The sequence below is a fragment of the Serinus canaria genome, chromosome Z (assembly GCF_022539315.1).
Source record: "Serinus canaria isolate serCan28SL12 chromosome Z, serCan2020, whole genome shotgun sequence".
Classification (NCBI taxonomy): domain Eukaryota; kingdom Metazoa; phylum Chordata; class Aves; order Passeriformes; family Fringillidae; genus Serinus; species Serinus canaria.
In genome coordinates this window covers 74,229,438-74,248,181 of record NC_066343.1, presented here as the reverse complement: position 1 = coordinate 74,248,181, position 18,744 = coordinate 74,229,438, and the positions used below count along the sequence as shown (strand labels likewise).

The following is an 18,744-nucleotide window of genomic DNA, read 5'->3' as shown; positions in this document are numbered from 1 at the left end:
GCCAAACTCAGTATTTCCCCCAAATTTTTGACTAATTGCCATAGATTAACAATTTTTTACTGGTACCTTACTGAAGGGGATTGAAATCTCCAGAATGAAAACACGACCCCCAGAAACAGTCCCACACACTTCTGATGGCTTTGTGTCCTGTAGTAAAGCTCTTTCATGCTAAAATGCACCCTCTCTGCAGACTTTCTGTGGGAACTGGGCTGCTCACACCAACCACATGGGTGATGCTCAAAGACTGGGTGAGAGCATGCATTGTTCTTTAAAGAAACACCCAAGCAGCAAAATCCCTTCATGAGCATCATTGCAAAGCCCATAAAAACCAATTCCCAGACTCCAGAGGTAGCTGGAGTCCAGCAGAAAGCCATGGCTTGGCACTGGTGAGATGTGGCACTGCCTTTCCTCATCCTGTGTATGTTCTACACACATTTGTTTAGCTCCTGCTAAACAAATCTACCATGCTGCAGGAACAGAACTGACTGCCAAAGCTGACAAACACTGAAGACACAGCTGTAATGGCACAAAGTTCTCCACTCCTTGCCTCCTGCTGACCCAATTCCCCATAATCTGGCCCCATTAGTCTGCTGTGTAAAAAACCAAGGATCTCCTAGTCTCTCTCAGTTCCCCAAACCGTCCCTGAGCTCTGGCTCACAGATCTTGTTTGGGCTCCTCCACCTATCATTTCTGGTCTACACTCACCAGCAGGAGATGGGACCTCTGAGCCATACTTTGGGACTGGGAGGGAAAACACTACGCCTCCAGAGACTGATTCCCAGAAGCTGCTCAAACCCATGCCGATCCTTCTGGCCAAGCTCTGCACCTTCTCAGGAACAGTGAGGCTCATGCACATTGCCAGCAGCCCTCCTTTGGAAACCAGCTGTCAAATCTAACATTTGCATTTTAATTAGCAATAATCGTATGTTTCACTTACACTGCAATTTTCACCTTTGCAGTGAGCTCTTTAGGCATGAACTAATTAATCCTGCTGCCTTTGCCAGCCCAAGAGTTAATATTTTCTGCTGCCTCAGTGCAAGTTTGAAAATCCTATTTGCAGAAAAAGAAGATAAGTTTCCCCAGTGCAGAAGCCATAAATGGAAACACAGTGATCACCTACGTGGCTGCTCTCAGTGAAGACAAGTATGGGTGAAGTGGGCTCTGCTGGTAGAGATGTAGATCAACCCTGGCAGCAGCACAAGTTTCTAGTGTCCTGAAGATATCAGTGAATTCTGGGTGGGATTCATGTACAATTGTATGTAAAAAATTCAATATTCAATGTACAGCATTCATGGGTGGGCCAGAGGAAAAAGTAACAGGAACTGTCAGAGTTCTCAGGCCCCCAAAAACCTCTGAGATATCCCCTGGCAAAACAAGGGTCTCACATCTGTACCCAGGAGATCCCTAGAACAAGTTGTGGGGTGTCCTTCAAATGGTTCCTCAACTTTGATCTTACTCCTGGTCAGAAGAGAAAACAGCTATTGTGTAAAAGGCCCTTTTTGAGGTTTTTCTGCAGTGGAAGTTTTCACACACGCAATTTGTGCTGCCGCCAAATCTTCCCATTATGCAGAATTTCTGCACTGCACTCCAAGTACCTCCCTAGACCTACTCCAGAAAAACCACTCCAATTTTAATAAGGAAAACCAAAGACGTAATTATTTTAATAACTCAAAATACACCTTAAAAAAACCCCAACAAAAACCCAACCATAAGATTACTCTAAATATCTTAGTAGGGTAAACTTTCTAGCTTCTTTCTCCTCAAAGTATTACATAATGCTGTAAGAACATCAGAAACTGTTATAAAAATGTGATGCAGAAGCCCCAATGCCTCTGGCTCTGTTCCTTCCCTTCCCAGGTCCATGTCCACCTTCCCCAGCCCTCTCCAATCTGCAGAAGGAACACCAAACATCACTTTGAGATCTTCTGCCACAAGGGAAAGTAAGGTTTGATCCATACTTGTGTCACAATACAGGACCAAAGGACCTGATGGACTTGGAAGTAGGAAGTTAAGCTTACAGGATCTTTCTGGACTACCTGGGAAAGGACCAAGCCTGTGTGGTTGTGTTTTTTGGACAACACTGGAAGAGCCATGCTAACCAAGGATGTGCTAGATAGCTCATTTACACACAAGGGTGAAGAGAAGGAAGGCCGAGGGCTCTCAGAATGGCCCCAAGAACTCCAGATGTGCTATGGAAACCCATCAGCAAGGCCCTGTCCCAGCCTCAGAGGAAATGGCTCATATCATCCCTTCACTGCCTAGAGCTCCAGCACTGACTGACTTACTCATCCAAACATGGAAAGATGGAGACTTTCAAGGTAAATCAAATATCACAAAAATAAGAGCATGGGGAGCTTTACAATGGGCAGATGAGCATCACCTGGTCTTCTCTACCCAAACAGGAAATGAGGGTGACACGATGTCCCCTCATGTGAGCCACTGGTGACACCTGACCCCGAAGACACCCCCCCACCCTCAGTAAGCAGCAGCAGTTCTCCAGAGCAGGCAGCAATGCAGGGGAACATCTCCTTCCCAGACCTCCTGACACCCAAGCAGGTGTCTGCTTCACATGGGCACTGCTGCTTCATGAGGCCAAGCCCAAACCCAAGTCCCAGACAAAGTTACTCCTACACATTAGCTGAAGGACTTGATTTCTTTCTCAGCAGTCTTCTCCAACCATAACTGAGCAGGGCTGCATCCACTAAAGGAGGAAGCATCACCCAGCAATTACAGGCAGAAAAGTGACTGGTTTTCTCAAAGCTGCTCTTTGCACATGGGCAGGTCACCCCACCTAAAGTCCTACTTTCTACCTCCATCAGGCAGGCGTGCATCAACATGTACTCACTGGCAAAGCCAGTCTCTGTCTCTTGCTTTCTCTTTTGGAAACACAAAAGCAGAGTCTGCAGCATCAGCCAGCATCCACCTGCCCCAACAGATCCTCAGCATGGTGGACAACCTCAGCCGAATTCAGTGTACAAACTGGCCCTAGGCTACAACATGAGCAGGCCACTGAGATGGGGAACGCTAAACATATGGAACTGTTGGAGCAAGTCCATAGGAGGCCATGAGGTTGATAAAAGGATTGGAGCACCTCAACTGTAAAGACAAGCTGAGAAAGTTGGGGCTGTTCAGTCTGGAGAAGAGAAGGTTGTGTGCAGAACTCACAGCACCTTCCAGTATCTGAAGAGAGCCTAAAGGGAAGCAGGAGAGGGACTCTGCATCAAGAACTACAGTGACAGGACAGGGACAAATGGATACAAATTGCAAGAGGGGAAATTTAGACTGGATATTAGGAAGAATGTTTTTACTGTGAGGGTGGTGAGACACTGGCCCAGGTTGCCCAGGGAGGTTGTGGATGCCCCAACCCTGGCAGTGCTCATAGCACATAGGCCCTGAGCAAAATGTTCTAGTGGAAGGTGTCCCTGCCTATGGCAGGTGGGTGATTTTTAATGTCCATTCCACCCCCTTAATATTCTGTAATTTTTAGAAGTCTTTCCAGAGTCATCGCTCTTGTTTTCCTTCAGATCTGGACCCAAGGATAGGCAACTCAAGTGAGACACAGGCTACCCACCAGCACAGGGAAAATGAATTACAAATTTAGTCAGGAGATCCTGCCAATCCTCTGTCTTTCCAGCTCTATCTGGTCAGCCAAGAATTTGGGGCATTATACACTGCCTGCTGATGTCATTGAACTTAAGCCAGCAGGACAATTTCACTGCTAACTTCAGTTAATCTGGATACAGCAACATGTCCCCTGTCCCCTGTCCAAGCCCATGATCCCTTCCCATTTGCTTCTGCAGCATCCACCAGGGAAGATCTCCTGGTGGCTGATCCCAGGAAGTCAAGCAGCACTGATGCCTGCAAAAGAAAATTTTCTGGAACTGTGAAAGAAATCTGCAGAAATAATTTGATTTTTCCACTCTCTATTGAAACTGAGCTCCTCTGTGCACTGCAATCTGCTGTTACCCAAGAGACAGCCTTCACACATTGCCCCACACCTCCTATTGCTTTTGCTTTGGCAACATGGCAGCTTTTCCAGCCACGACTGCAAGATGTAGACATGGAATGGCAAGACCTTAAAGCTCATCTCATTCCATCCCCTGCCATGGGCAGGAACACCTTCCACTAAATGAGGCAGTTCCAAGCCCTGTCCAGCCTGGGATGGGGCAGCCACAGCTGCTCTGGGCAAGCTGTGCAAGGGTCTCCCCACCCTCACAGGCAGAAATTCCTTCCCAATATCACATCTAACCCTGTCCTTCCCTGTGGGAAGCCATTCCCCCTTGTCCCTCCAGGCCCTTGTGAGAACCCTTATGCTGGCACAGTTAGGGATGCTCTTTACTCCAGGTAGTCGGATCTCCAGCCAAGGCCCAAGAGTGCAAACCCACCACCCCACCCTTCCACCATGTGCTGCTGTTTCTGCTGGTTTAACAGGAGGGAAAAGTCATCTCCTTCACCACCAGCTCCTCATGGAGGACAGGACAAGGGTGCTACAAGCAAGGTGTGGGATCATCAGGTGTGATCCACACACCCTGCCTGCCCCTTCACTGCTCAGTAGATCAGCAACACAACCATCAACTGCAGAAGCCTCTGAGGGCCCACACCCTGCACCAAGTTCCTGCTGCACCTGGTGGGGCATGGACACAAGCAGTGGAATGAAAGCAAGTCCTGTTTTCTGCCAACAACACAGGTTTTTCCTTGGTGATGACGGGTGACAGCCAGCCTCCATGGGGGAAGGAAGGGACTTAGCCAGGAAGGAGGGTTTTCAGCTCTCCATCTCCCACCTCCTGGAGAAATGGCACAAACCCTCAGAGTTGTTCTGGTTTTTGTTAATGCCTTTTACATAAGGGGAGCCTGGGATGCAGTTCCTGCCAGGCCTTTCATGTACCAAGAGCTTTGCTGGATCCCTCAATATGCACCATACCAGATTTTTTTACTTAATGAATTGCTCTCAGAAATATATCAAAGAGCTTCCTACTTGCCACAGCCTCACAAGGGGAATGCAAATAAAGTATTATATAAAAACTTCCCACTGGCTCTTTTTGGGGAAGAAAAAAAAAATCCAAACATAAAAGAGTTTAAAATTATTCCATTATCTAAACCTTCCTCTTTACAGAGGCAGTAAGGTGCTCAAATATTATTTTGAGTACCTGGTCTTTGCCCCAGAGGCTCACACGTGGTGAGACCTGGCAAACTTTCAGGGGTTTAGTGGAACATGGCCACGCCATGCAGCAAACAGAGAGATCCCAGCAGGAAACAAGAATTACAGATGAGCTGAATGTAATTCTGAGACCAGGATTTTCTCAGCACATGAGTTCACAAAATGTATCTCAGGAGATTGCCCCATGAGCAGACCATCTTCTCGCAGCCACCCACCCACAGAACTGGAAAGACCAGGGGGTTTCAGGGGGAATTTTCTCTGTTTTTAAGCCACTGCTTTGTATGGGATTCCTACATGCCAGCCTATGGGAACTGACTCCAGGTCCCACACAGCTGCTAATACAGGTCTCACCAAGTAGTGCAAGAGCAGGACAAGTATGGGTGTTCTTTTCCAGAGACATCCAACAACATCAGAAACCAGCAATTTTGGGGTATCGTGGACTGTTTTTACCTTCATTTTTAATGAAGGTAAAAACACTTAAAAAAACGAAGGGTAAATACACTTCATTTTTACCCTTATATTGTATTTTATTCAGAAATTGCTCTAACCCCCTTACTTGTACAACAACCAGCATATGCTTATATACACACATACTATACAAAAATGCATAACAAACACACACAGTAAAAAAAAAAATCTTTGTTTTATTTTTTTTTACCTTGCTGGATCATATAGCCCAGAATTTCAAAGGTATCAAATCCTCAGGGAGGCATAGAGGGATTTTTCAGGCATGGGGAAGTCATCTTCTCTCTAGACTTCCCTATAACCTTTAGGAAGCCAATTACTTCTGAAAAAGCAAGACTGGACTACTCTGTCTTCACAGAAAATGAACCACATGCTGAATATATTTCCAGGACTAACCTAGATTTCCATATAAATGCCCTTTCTGATGGCCACGTGAGGCATACCATGGTCACTGATACATAACCCACATTTTCACATTAGCTGAAGCCAGCAGAAATCTCACATCCAAGTATTTTTCAAGTATGACTGGCAACGCAGAGATCTCAGCTGGAAACAAAATAGGAAAACTAGGAATTCAATTTCCTGCTCAAACCCCTCAAATTCATTAAAAAACTGTAACAAAAAACCCCCATCACAACCAAAAAAAAAAAAAACAAAACCCCAAACAAAACCAAAAAACCCCAAACAAAACAAAAAAAATACCCCCAAAATGCAACCCCTTCCTCCACTGGGAAGTCATTAGCTTGCTTCTTCCTTAGCAAGTTTGAAAAGTGATTAATAATTTCAATTTAGGATAAGCATCGTAGTAATGACTTTTTTTTTTTTTAATATTGAAATATTTTAGTGGAAACAGCCAGGAATGGTAAGAAACTGCACTCGGTCCTTACCAGCAGTGTTTAACTCATGTATCAGTGACAGTGAGAGAAATGCTTGCCTGGACAGAGGAACAATAGCTTGCAGCTCCTCTTTGGTGCCAAGGAAAATTTGTTACTCACAGTTAAAGGAAGCCAAACATGGAGAGAGATAATTACTAGCTCTGCTGCAGGCTGGGAGAGAGCCCAAACACAGGGTAAGCAGCTTGGGCATCAGCGAATGCTGTTTGTGTGTAGGAAAGGAGCTCCCTGTAGGAGGAGATCAAACACATTTAATTCTCCGAGAAAAAAAAATACAAACAACAAGAAAACAACAAAAAAAAAAAACCCTACGTAAGCTGAAACAAAAGAGTGCATTGCACCAGGCAGATGGAGGAAAGTAACACCCGCGCATGACTCCTCCATCATCCTGTGGTCTCCACCAGCCACTAGTACATCAGCAGAGCCCCTGGGTGAAGGGCCAGGGACCTTCTTCCCTAGGGAAAGACCCATATTGAGCCAAGGAAGCCTGATGGAAAAGGCCAGCCTTCCAACAGAACATCCAGCAGCTGTCTGCAGTGCTGGGAGGGAGCCTGACGAGGTGCTGCTGCTGAATATTTTGAAGCAGATCACAGCTGTAATAAATTAAACCCATAATTCCATCTGGCACCTTCAGGAGCTCATCCAAAGCAGTACCTCTGCTCAGCACACGCCCTCCTACAAAACAACAGCCTGCCTTTGTTGGGTGCAGGTGTTGGTAGAGGTGTTACCAACATCCCAGGGCCATGGCAGGGAAAGGATCCCTCAGCCAAGAACTTCCAACATGGCTCCATGGGAGGAAGCTGTGCCCAAAACGAGAACTGCAACATGCCCTGCTCAGACTGGCACAGCCTCTTTTACACCCTGCAAGGGGCTCCCAAATTCGCCCTCATGGATCCACACACAAGACTGCACCTGGAGGACATCAAATAAAAGCCACCTGGAGGACATCAATAAAAGCCACCAACTTGAAGCCACTTCTCTGGGTGGGACATCCACCAGCCACAGTAATTGGAAACACTGCTCCCTTTCCCTCAGATGCCTAAATTTCACATCTGCTCAAGCAAGTGCTGCTCTCATAGAGCTGATGGTCTCATGGTGACACAGCAACTTGTCAATCAGATGAGAATGATCAAACACAAGTCCCCACCCAACCCAACCCTCTTCCATGAGGAAGGACAGCCACCTCTAGCAGGGCCTGGTAAACACTCCTTACTTGTGCTCACACCATGTCCAAGCACCAAAACTGATTCACACCTAGCTCCTGTCACTGCACGACCAACACAGGCTCTCAGCACGTGCAACTTTGCTTCTTCTGCCAGCTCACCCTCTCAGCTGTGTAATGCTCTTCCCTGCAACACCATCCTTGTGCTGCAGCACACAACAGAGAAGCCCAACTGCAAAAAGATCCCTTATTCCAGCTACATCTCATCCTTCCAAGTCAGTTCGGATCCTCCTAACAGCTTCCTTACACAGGCGACAATAAGAAAGTTTTCTGGAATAAAGTGACACTCCTTATTTTTTCTCCTTTAAGCTCCTGATGAAAGCATCCATCTGCACATCAGGATGTTGCCCACTTCCCATGGTTCGGGCAGGAATGAGCTTTCAGACACTAAGCAGAGGGACACATCTCCCCTTCCACAGGAGAAGGACAGCTGGCAGCACCTCCCAGGGGAGGCAGTACAAGAAATAAAGGGAAAGGTCTGGGGAGGAGGAACTAAACACAAACCCTACCTGGTTATGTTCGTGCGACGACGAGCCCTTCCCTCGGGATGGGGAACAGCTGCCATCAAGCTGCTCGCTACAATCCGCCGTCCACTGCAAAAGGGATAAAAAAAGGGATTGTGTAAAATAATAGCTGGGCTGGGCAAAACTGCTGCGTCAGTCCACAGTGCACAGAAAACGCTGTCTGGCCGCAGGCATCGCTGCACATGTGTGGCACCCCCTCCTTTTTAAGGATGATCCCAAAGGCTTTGGCTTGGAAATGCTCCACCTGCTGACAGTGGGTAGATGGAAGAAGCAGGAACAACTGTAGGAAAGCATTTGATATGGTGCTTTGCAATAAAACCCAGCCCAAATACCTTCTTGCTGACTTTGACAGTGCTTGGAACCCCAGGTGTGTGATACACACTAGGGTGACTTATCAATAATTTCCATGGAAAGATGGAAAATTTCTGCTTTTCCCAATCCTTGTTTCCAACTCTATTTGCTTCAAGGACAGATACATGAAATGGGCAGACAACACCCTGTGTTTTCATTTTAAACAAAAGAGAAAATGAGTATGGAAGCTGTAGGGCTGGCCACTGCCATATGTGGCCACAGGGGATTAGCAGATTCTTAAGCTAGCTTGCCCCAAGGTTGGGCAGCAAGGTGTGTCCACAAAAATAACTGAATTTGGTGTAATTTGTTGCCTTATTTTTTTTTCCCAAAAGAAATGTAGGGCTGCATCATACTGGTGAAAAAAAAAGCCCAAAACCAATTTTCAATGACAAACATCAAAGATGCTGCTTAATTCTAAAGTCATTTTGTCACTCCTTCAATTAAGTGGAGACCGACCAGCCCCACTTCTGAGGTCTTCCATTCTGGAAGCCCTTGGCTGCTCCAGAGACACTCAAGGCTTGGTACCATCACCAAGGATGTGCCAAGAAAATGAAAAGTCATTTCCATACAAACAACCACCTGAGAGCTCCCTGACAGGTATGGATGAGGTCACAAAATAAGGAGTCTTCACTACAATGCCCATGATCCCTGCCCTCATCAGAGAGCCCGTCCTAGCTCACAGATGGGGGAATTTCAGTCTCCCCTCATTAAAGAGCTGCCCATCACTCTCCTGTCACTTCTGCTGAGCCCCCCTGGGCAGGCTCATGCTGCCATCACTCTTTTATTTACCAGACGTATCCGTATCTGCTTTAACAATTTCGAGTGCAACCACATTCCTGGAAAGTTATCTCAAGGTACAAGCTCACTCATTATCTCCACAGCAAAATAAAATCACCTTTTCCCTCTGATTTTCCTATTTTTTCCTGGTGGGAGCAAGAATGGGGATATCCCCATCATGGGAACATCCATATTTTGGGATTCTCTGAAGTGGCAATGGATTCAGCTTCCCTGGGAGCTGAGTGAGGAGGATGTGCCTTTATTTCTTTCCCCCAGCAAGGAGAGCAGTTGTCCAGGAATGTGGTACCATCCAAGCAACTCACACTCATATGGCTGAATGGATTTATCCACTCTCAGGCAGGGAAAATATCACAGCAATAAGGAAACAAACTGCAGAGAGATTAAGTAACTTGCCCAAAATTAATGATTTAGTTTCAGACAGAGCCTTGCAGTTAAAAACAATTTCCTTGGTCTCAGCTGAGTGCCTTTCCCTTAAATCCATCTTTCTCTCTCTAGCTCTCATTAATGAGGGAACGTGCCACCTTCCATCAGGCTGGCTCCCACCAGGGTTACTCCAGTCAGCTGCAGGATATGTGCCTGTTTATTCCTTGCTTTGCTAAGAACTGATTAGTTTTTATAGGTGGAAAAATGAAAAAAAACCTTTGTGAGACATGAGATAATTCCTTCTTAGTGCATCCATTAAGACATGGCTTGATAAATGTAAGTGACCAAAGTAAAAGCCCGCCTTCACTTTTTGTCCAATACACAGCCCTAGAAATACAAAATGTTGCATTTTGATGGAGTTCCACAATAAATCCTAATTAAACTTCTGCATCAATGGTCTGGGGTACAACCTCATTTAGCTGCTTCATTTGAGTTGCCTCTATAACTGGTTTAATTAAAAGGTTTAATGTTCAGATCTTTCATTATTGCGAATTTTTCCTTTAAAATAAAACCCAGCCATCTTGAAAGAGAACACTCTCGGAACTGACATTAAAAACCCAGCAGCTCCTTTCTTCCAGGGCAAGCCAGAAAGGAAAGCTAAAATACCATTTCCACAGCTGGAAGATGGATTTGGTTGTTGCAATCAAGGATCTTAATGTAAGAAACATACATGGTATGCTATGAGTATTAGAAATTTTTGTCCTTAAGATGCAGAGGGAGCCTGGGCTTAGTGGCAGAGCAGTGGACTGCGTGGAAGAGGTTACAAAACTTTGTCTATTATTTCATTTCTAATTCAATACTACTTTTGAGCCTGACACATTAATAAGCAGAACTTGTCTGACCCAAAGCCCCTCCAAAGTGTCACTTCAAACACAGACACCTTCCAGCCTTGGGTTATAAAATCAATAGATTTTTAAATATATTTTCTCCCATTTCTAAGGGCTTTGATCCTCAAATTGTAAAAGACCTCTTCACCAAAATCTATTGTTACAAAGGTTCCTTTGTTTGGTAATTTCTTTACATTGAGATGATAAAACAGGTCTAGAGCTCTGGGTCAGATTCTCAGCTCCAGCAAACCTGCAGAGTTCAGAAAGATCAGATCAAACACTGCTGATACCAGATAAAGATGGGATCCTCCATATGTAGAATCATGGAATGGTTTGGCTTGGATGGGACCTTAAACCCCATCTCTTGCACCCCCTGCCATGGGGAGAGACACCTTCCAGTGTGCCAAGTTGCTCCAAGCCCTATCCAGCCTGGCCTGGAACACTTTCAATGATGCACCTTGAGACCGTAAAAAGCCAAACCCAGCATTGGCAAACTGCTACCAGCAGCTTGGAAACCTTGAATACAACCCCACAAACAAGTGAGCTGCCCCAAACCCAGTGTTTTATCACACCCTGCTTCACATCCAACCCCTGAAAAAGCTACTTCAGCTGGGAACACACTCTGGGAGCTCCCAGTGTGCCCCCAGCCCTTCTCCTACCCCACAGTGAGCCTTTAACCCACCTGTGAGATGTGGGACTGTGTCTTCTCGCTCTCGCCGTCACCCTCGGTTTTGTCGGTGAGCAGCCCCTGGACCTGGTACTCCAGGACGTAGCTGTCGATGAAGCGCTCCAGCTCCTCGATCTCCTGGGAGCGGCTGCTCCCTGCCTCCGAGGAGGCCGACGCCACCGAGGAGCTCTCCATCCCTTCAGGGAACACACTGGGAACACTGGGGGCCTGAGGAAGCGGGACCAAAAAGACAGCGGGGAATTATTTCCCAGTAATTATAAAAAATCCCAGCAGACAAAGCCTATCGGTTGCCACGCGCAGGATATTTTTTGCTGTACATCTGCATTTCCAATAGAATTTCTAATAATCCTAGGTGGTTGCTTTTAGGGCTTCTGGGCATGCAAAAAATGTTCCATTTCTGTAATATTCCTGCATTTAAGGACAAGAGACATATTTCCTGGCCTCCTGCTTCAAACCGAAATTACTGAAAATCTTCAGACATATGCACGAGAGAAAAAAATGTCACACTAAAACGCTTGATTTAATAAATCCAAAGCACTAGTTGCTCTGGATATGGGTGAGAAGCTGGGGGTAATGGAGAAGGGTGAGGAAGAGGATGATAACTGAAAAGCTTCTCTAGGACAGTGGCAGTAAATAATGCTGAGCTAATGGTGCGAGTGTAAATGGTCCAGTGAGGAGGTGAGACAGACATCACAACAGAATTCACTTTTAAAACCTTTCACTGCAGAAAATTGCCTCTATTAGGAGACGTAGGGGATTTATAATTCTCTTCTCCCTCCTATTTCTCCAGGGCTCAATGACAATAACACCTTAAAGAAAGGAAATCACCAGCTTCTGGTGTGGGCATGGCACTGGGCTCTGCTCCCTGTGACAGGGACAGGACCCAGGGAATGGCTGGAGCTGTGCCAGGGAGGGTTAGGCTGGGTATCAGGGAAAGGCTCTTCCCCAGAGGGTGCTGGCACTGCCCAGGCTCCCCAGGGATGGGCACGGCCCCGAGGCTGCCAGAGCTCCAGGAGCCTTTGGACAGCGCTGCCAGGGATGCCCAGGGTGGGATTGCTGGGGGTCTGTGCAGGGCAGGAGCTGGAATGGGTGATCCTGGTGGGTCCCTTCCAGCTCAGCGTATTTCATAAGTCTACATTTGGAAAAAACTAGGCCGTGGCTTAGTGTCTTGTGGTAAATCTCATATTCCTCTCTTCCTGCAGCTGGGAGGGAGAAGACATGAGAGCTGCCAGCACACTGCAGGACAAAACAGCTTCATCCCTCACCCTCTCCTTCACCAGGAATGGGTATTTTCAGTCTGCTTTGAGACAAGCATAAAATCACTGAGCAAATCCAGAGTGAGTCACATGCCATCCAGAAGGGAAGGGGAAGGAAAAAAAAAATCTGCTCCCAGCTCATGTAGTTTCCAGCTCCTAAACTATTTTCTCCTCTGTCACTTCCGAACAATTGCGGCATCATTTGGAAACTGCCGAGAATGAGCAGTTCTGGCCTAAGGATTTCATCTACTCAAGGAATTATTCCCAAATGTGCCCAGACTGTCAAAAAGGCTCATTATGTAGACCAATATCACACATTAGCTCCTGAACAAAAATCCTATACCATATTAAAAAGGACAAAGAAAAAAGAAGAAAGTGAAGAAAGAAAAAAAGAAGGAGCCCCAGAGAGTGTGGAGTCCTGGAGGAGGGCATGCTTCTCCCCTTTCCACTAATTAGTGCCAATTACAAAAAGGAAAGCACCAATTATCAAACAGGAAGTGCTAAAGAAACAGCTGGAGAATAGAAGGCTCCCATGAGTCCTGGAGAGGTGTGATGGCATGGAGAGATGGCATGAAGAGAGATGGCATCACTCAGGATGGAGTGGGCAGGGTCTGAGGTTATCCTCCATCTCACTGGGCCACACATTACCCAAGCCCAAAGGTTTTTTTTTGTCTATTTCAGACAACACAAACCACATATCTGAGATATTTGTGGATCTCTAGTGGGAAACTCTAAAACAAATTCATCTTGTGGCAGCTTCACCTCTCTCTAAAGGAAACCATCACTCAACAGGAAGAAAACTCCTGCTCTACCTCACGATCTGTGCCTGGAGCTAGTTTCTCACCTCACCTCACCCTCAAAACACACACAAAAAAGGTTTTCAAAGAAAAACCAAAACCCACACTTGAGCATCAAAGCATTTACTATCTTCCCACACTAAGCAAACAAATGTTGGTGAGAGCTCTTGATGAAGCAGTGATCCCTTGGCTCTGCGTTGGCCCAGCACCTACCACAAAGCATTCTCAGACACCAGGTACATTCCTTAATCACAACAAACAGAGATCAATCTCAAAATTGCTTTTTTCCCCCACTTCCCCGTCCCTCCACTCTACTTTGCCAAAGCACAAAGTTTGTAAGTTTTGGGGGTCTGAAAATTACCTTCCAAACCTTTCCTATCCCTGCAAGTGTTCAAGGACAGGTTGGATGAGACTTGGAACAACCTGGTGCAGTGGAATATGTCCCTGCCCATGGCAAGGGGGTAGAACTATAGGACCTTGAAGGCTTCTTCCAACTTAAATCCTTGTAAAACCTGATGATTTTACAAAGCCCATGTTGTGCTCGTTACAGTGACCATAAAAGAAGGAATCATCAGCAGAAAAAGTCAATAGATGTGCAAACTGCTTATTATAACTTAGTAATTATCAGCATTACTGTAATGTATAATTATTATTAATAGCTGTTATTAAGGGTGATCTAAATGGGGTTCTTGCTCTAGCAAGATTATACATTTTTTTTAGCAATTCTACAGTTTTACCCTTCATCAGCAAATAATAAGAACAAGCATTTTTTATGACACTTGTAGGCTCATTCCCTTTCTCCCAAAGGTGCTCCAGGCTTGCTGAACTTGTGGAAACAAGTAGTGAGTTTGAAAGGTGAAGAACAGTAATGGAGAACAAACCCACTTTGGATTGGCAGGCAACAGGAGAGTGGAACTTGCAACCAAAATGATTTAAGAAGTGCTGAGAAGACCACAGACATGCAGGACAGTGATGCATTTTCAGGTCACTGGAGGCTGGGTGAGAGGACCCCACATGCACGTCCTCCCCCAGGGAAGAGGCTCCAGCCATTCCCCTCCACGCCAAAAGTTCTCCAAAATCTGGACTGCAGCAGGCTGGCAGTGCCAAGACAGAACAGCAGGGCAACTTCCCACAGATTGTCCCCTGGGATGAGTCCCACCTGAGTCCCAGCCACGCCAAGGGACTCCAGCCCCCAAAACAAGCTTCTGGGCAAAAATATTCTGGCACAGCAACATTACACCAAAACTGCAACCATAAAGAGATCTTCCTAAAACAATTCTTACAGAATCACTGAATCATGGAATTGTTTAGATTGCAAAGATCTCCAAGACCATCAAGTCCAACCCCCAGCAATGCCAAGGCCAACACTGACCCATCTCCCTAAGTGCCACATCCATATGGCTTTCAAATCCCTCCACCACTGCTCTGAGAAACTCAGCTGGAAGCTCTGGACAAGCCTTGCCATGGAGGGGTTTTCCCCAATATCCAACCTGACCCTCCCCATGCCCAGCCTGAGGCCGTTCCCTCTGCTCCTGTCCCTGTTCCCTGGGAGCACAGTCTGATCCCCCCGGCTGTCCCCTCCTGTCAGGAGTTGTGCAGAGCCACAAGGTCCCCCCTGAACCTCCTTTTCTCCAGGCTCAGCCCCTTCCCAGCTCCCTCAGCCTCTCCTGGGGCTCCAGCCCCTTCCCAGCTCCGGACACGCTCCAGCCCCTCGGTGTCTCTGCTGTCCTGAGGGCCCAGAGCTGGACACAGCACTGGAGGTCACCAGCATCCCCAGGGCCCTTCCCAGCTTTCCAGCCCCTCTGCACCAGCCTAGAGCTGTAGGGGGCTGGGGTGACTCAAGAGCAAGCCAGTTCTCGCTCCAATTCATCCAGACAAAGCAGCACACCTTGCTCCTATGCAAGGTCCAACATGACTGAGCACCAGCAAAGGAAAGAAAATAAAGAGATTGCTTTGCCCAGTGTTTTGTTTCCACTGGATGGATGTTAAGAGCTGAAGTGCTCTTGCACTCTTGATGAGTTTCTTTGAAGGTTGTGGCTCCGAAAGGCATGAGAAACAAGAATACCACACTGTCACACACAACCAAGCAGTGAAAGTCGTCAGCAGATTTTCTTGACAACTACATAGCCAGGAGCTAATACCCAATGCCAACACCTAGGTAAGGTCATTGGAAAAAATCTCTAAAATACAGAGTTCAGGCAGAACTACTTCATGCATTGGGCTTCCTCTCACCTGAACTGAAATTCAAATATTGAAAGGTGTAACCACCTCCAAAGCCCAATAAAGGGCTTTCCCACAACATGGCCTCAGCTGCTTAGGCCTGACTGACTGATGGCATTTAATTGGAAAACTCATGTCTCTTCCTTACCTATCCTTCGGTTAAACACTAAGAAAATCCCAGGCCAATCCTCCATTCCTCCGGGACTCCAAAGTGAAGTCAGGAGGAATGCAGAGCATCCTTTATGCAGAGAATATTTATTTCTCAGAAATGCCATCACAGGCCAGCTGCTGCAGAGACAGGCTGTGACAGGCTACAGAGATATCCCGACATCCCTGAAAGCCTTTGTCTTGCCACATGAGATTTATCATCCCAGAGTTTTCTAGGAACAAGAGATGCTTCCTATTAAAGGCAGCTGCAGTGCAAATTCTTCACGTACCAATGCAGCCACCTGCTTCCAGAATGTTCTTTGATAGGACATCCAGCATCCCTCTCGTGTTAGTTCTCCCTTGAGTATTTATAACAGACTGTGATCCAGCAGGTCCCTTCTGCTCTGAGACACCTGGGACACAAACTGTGGAACAGCTCAGCAGCCCAGATTTGTCTGTGCCTGAATGGGATGATGATAAAACCAAACTAAGCTGATCCCCGGGGAGACAGAGGGAAAGGCACCAGCCCAGGCCCAGACACCACATCCTCTCTCATGAGCAACCAATAACAACTTTCACATCACTTGTGCAGGCTCCAAAACCCATCCCACTGGTCTCCCATCTCTGTCCCCTACAGGCACGTTGGACATCACCTTGTGCAGGTGGAGGTGGATATCCAGGCTGAGGTGACACCATCTTCTGCTCAATCCCTCTCTGGGGCTGGGCAGGATGAACAGCTCATGGTCAAACCCTCCATCATCACCTCCCTCACATTTCCTGCTCACTGAGACTCCAAGCCAGGCTTCCTAGAGCTGCTGCTGAAGCCCACACAGAAGGAGGAAGTTCCTGCAGCCCCAGACAAGAGAGATGTTTTGACTACATAGACCAAGGAAGAGCAGTTAGTACAGGAGAGCCCTTCTACTTCTTATCTGCTTCTTATCAGCACCTTTGGGTCAGGTGAAACCCTCTGTGTGTCTCGACTCTGCAAACAACCACCCACCAGCTCACACTGACAGCAGCACAGGCACGAGGACCTTTGACTGTCTGCGTCTGGGGCTGGAACTACTTGCCATCAGCACGGCTTGATTTCCAGCATCTCCTTTTAATGAGCCTCTTCTGCAGCAATATTTTCCCTCTCCTCATTCAGCCCTTTTCCAACAACAAGTAATTAGCAATGCGTCTTTCTCAAGCGGTGAGAGCATCTCAGAGAACGAGACGAGCAGTTTATCTTTATTGCTGGCAGGCAGCTCTCATACCCAGCCACCCGCAGGAACAGTTACTATGGAAAACAAAAGCGACAGAGATGAACCATGACTCTCTGTACCCAGGTACTGCTGCATCTCCACAAAGCATCATGTGTCTTTCTTGGATAGGCTGCTCCAAAACCACTACCTTTCCAGACATCAAAATATCAAGCACAGAAATGTAAATTATTATACCCCTGGATCTGACCCCTTTCTAATTAAAATGTAAACACCTTTGAAAATCACATGAGTGTTTACTGCTGGAGCCAGCCTTGGGCTTTTCAGATACTGATGCATCCACAGCTGGCTGAGCATTTAATGTATTTCATCATCCCTCCAGTCTCAGGTCTGCTTTCTGGTACCTGGTGATGCAGAAAAGCCCTAGTGACAGGATAGGAGCCCACCAGCTGTCACATTGCAGTGCCACTCACGAGTCTGGCACAGAACACAGCAGGCAAACACCAGGGTGCATTGAAACAGAGCCATCAAAACAAACACAGAAATAAATGGAGGGGAAAAAAGAGAGGGACAGACAAGTGCTGCAGAATCCAACCCAAAACAGCCAGCTTGATCCCTCAAGAAAGGGAGAGGAGTAACCAGAAAGCCAGAAATCCTCGTTCTCACCCAGACAACAATTTATTATGCAGCTTGCTCCCCTGCAATAAGCAACTCTTTGTGGTTGGAAAGTGAATCTTTTTCCTTTCCTTCTCTTTAAACAAAACCAAAGCCACATCACTTTTAGAAACATAAAGTCTTTTAGTGTGTCAAATCTGTGCATGAGGCTGGAGTGGTTTTCCACCAGATGGGCTTCCTTGCCTGGGGGAAGACATTACCTTTGGCTTGTGATACATATTATCAAAAAAGGAAAGGCAAAAAACAGCACACAACTAAGAAAAGCACTGTCTGAACATCAAGTGAGAGGAGGTGGGTTTTTATGGGCTCACCCTGTGCTGGGATGCTCCACTACAGGGGATGTCAGGGCAAGGAGACTGCTGGGGCATCACTGGCTGCAGCAACAACAGCAAGGAACACTCACAGATTTTGATATAAATTCAATACATGCAAATGCATCAGCATTTCTAGATATAAAATCTGAAACAGGCCCTAAAAAGCCTCCAACCACCAACCCCTGAATTATGAACAGCCTGAGTTTTATAACCTATTTTACACTGGTTCATGCTACAAACTGTGACTTAAGCCAGACATAATAGATTTCCATGTTCCCCTGCTCCTACTATAAGCTAATGGAATGAGAGTCCACATTACATGTTACCCTTGCTATTTTTCACCTTTACAAGGAAAATGTTGCCAGGTAAAGATATTGAACAACTAATATGAATATGTGAGGAAAGAGCATTTCACACATGCTCTTCTCTTCAGAACTGCACTGTTTCTCCTTGGAGAGCACACAGCATCACTCTGGCAGCTGGCCAGGATGTGATGGCTGCAGGGATCATGCTGGAAGACATGAACCAAGGATGTTCTCCTGCCAGATGAGCTTGCAAATGTGCACCATGCACCTGTGTATGCCCTCCTGCAATTCACCTGGCAGGCTGCAATCCTCAGGCAACTAACACCTGGTTTTGTGCCCAGCTCTTCTGGCACCCTAAGGGATGAGCCACGATGCCATGGAAGCAGCAGCCAGGGTACAAAACTCTCTGTGCAGGCAGCACTCTGCAGGCAGAGAGCACAGCCCACATCCTAAATAAAAGCATCACAACCACGAGCTCA

General features: G+C 46.6%; 1 protein-coding gene across 5 annotated transcripts in view; it reads right to left on the bottom strand.

Annotated features, from left to right (window-relative positions):
- CTIF (cap binding complex dependent translation initiation factor) overlaps positions 1-18,744 on the bottom strand; it is a 135,519-nt gene that overhangs the window by 107,265 nt on the left and 9,510 nt on the right. For all 5 annotated transcript variants that reach the window (XM_050986718.1, XM_050986719.1, XM_050986722.1 and 2 more), the window contains exons 2-3: positions 11,344-11,556; positions 8,248-8,331 (exon numbers count right to left, since the gene is read on the bottom strand). In XM_050986718.1, coding sequence (XP_050842675.1) covers positions 8,248-8,331; positions 11,344-11,556 — 297 coding nt within the window. The remainder of the gene's footprint in view (positions 1-8,247; positions 8,332-11,343; positions 11,557-18,744) is intronic.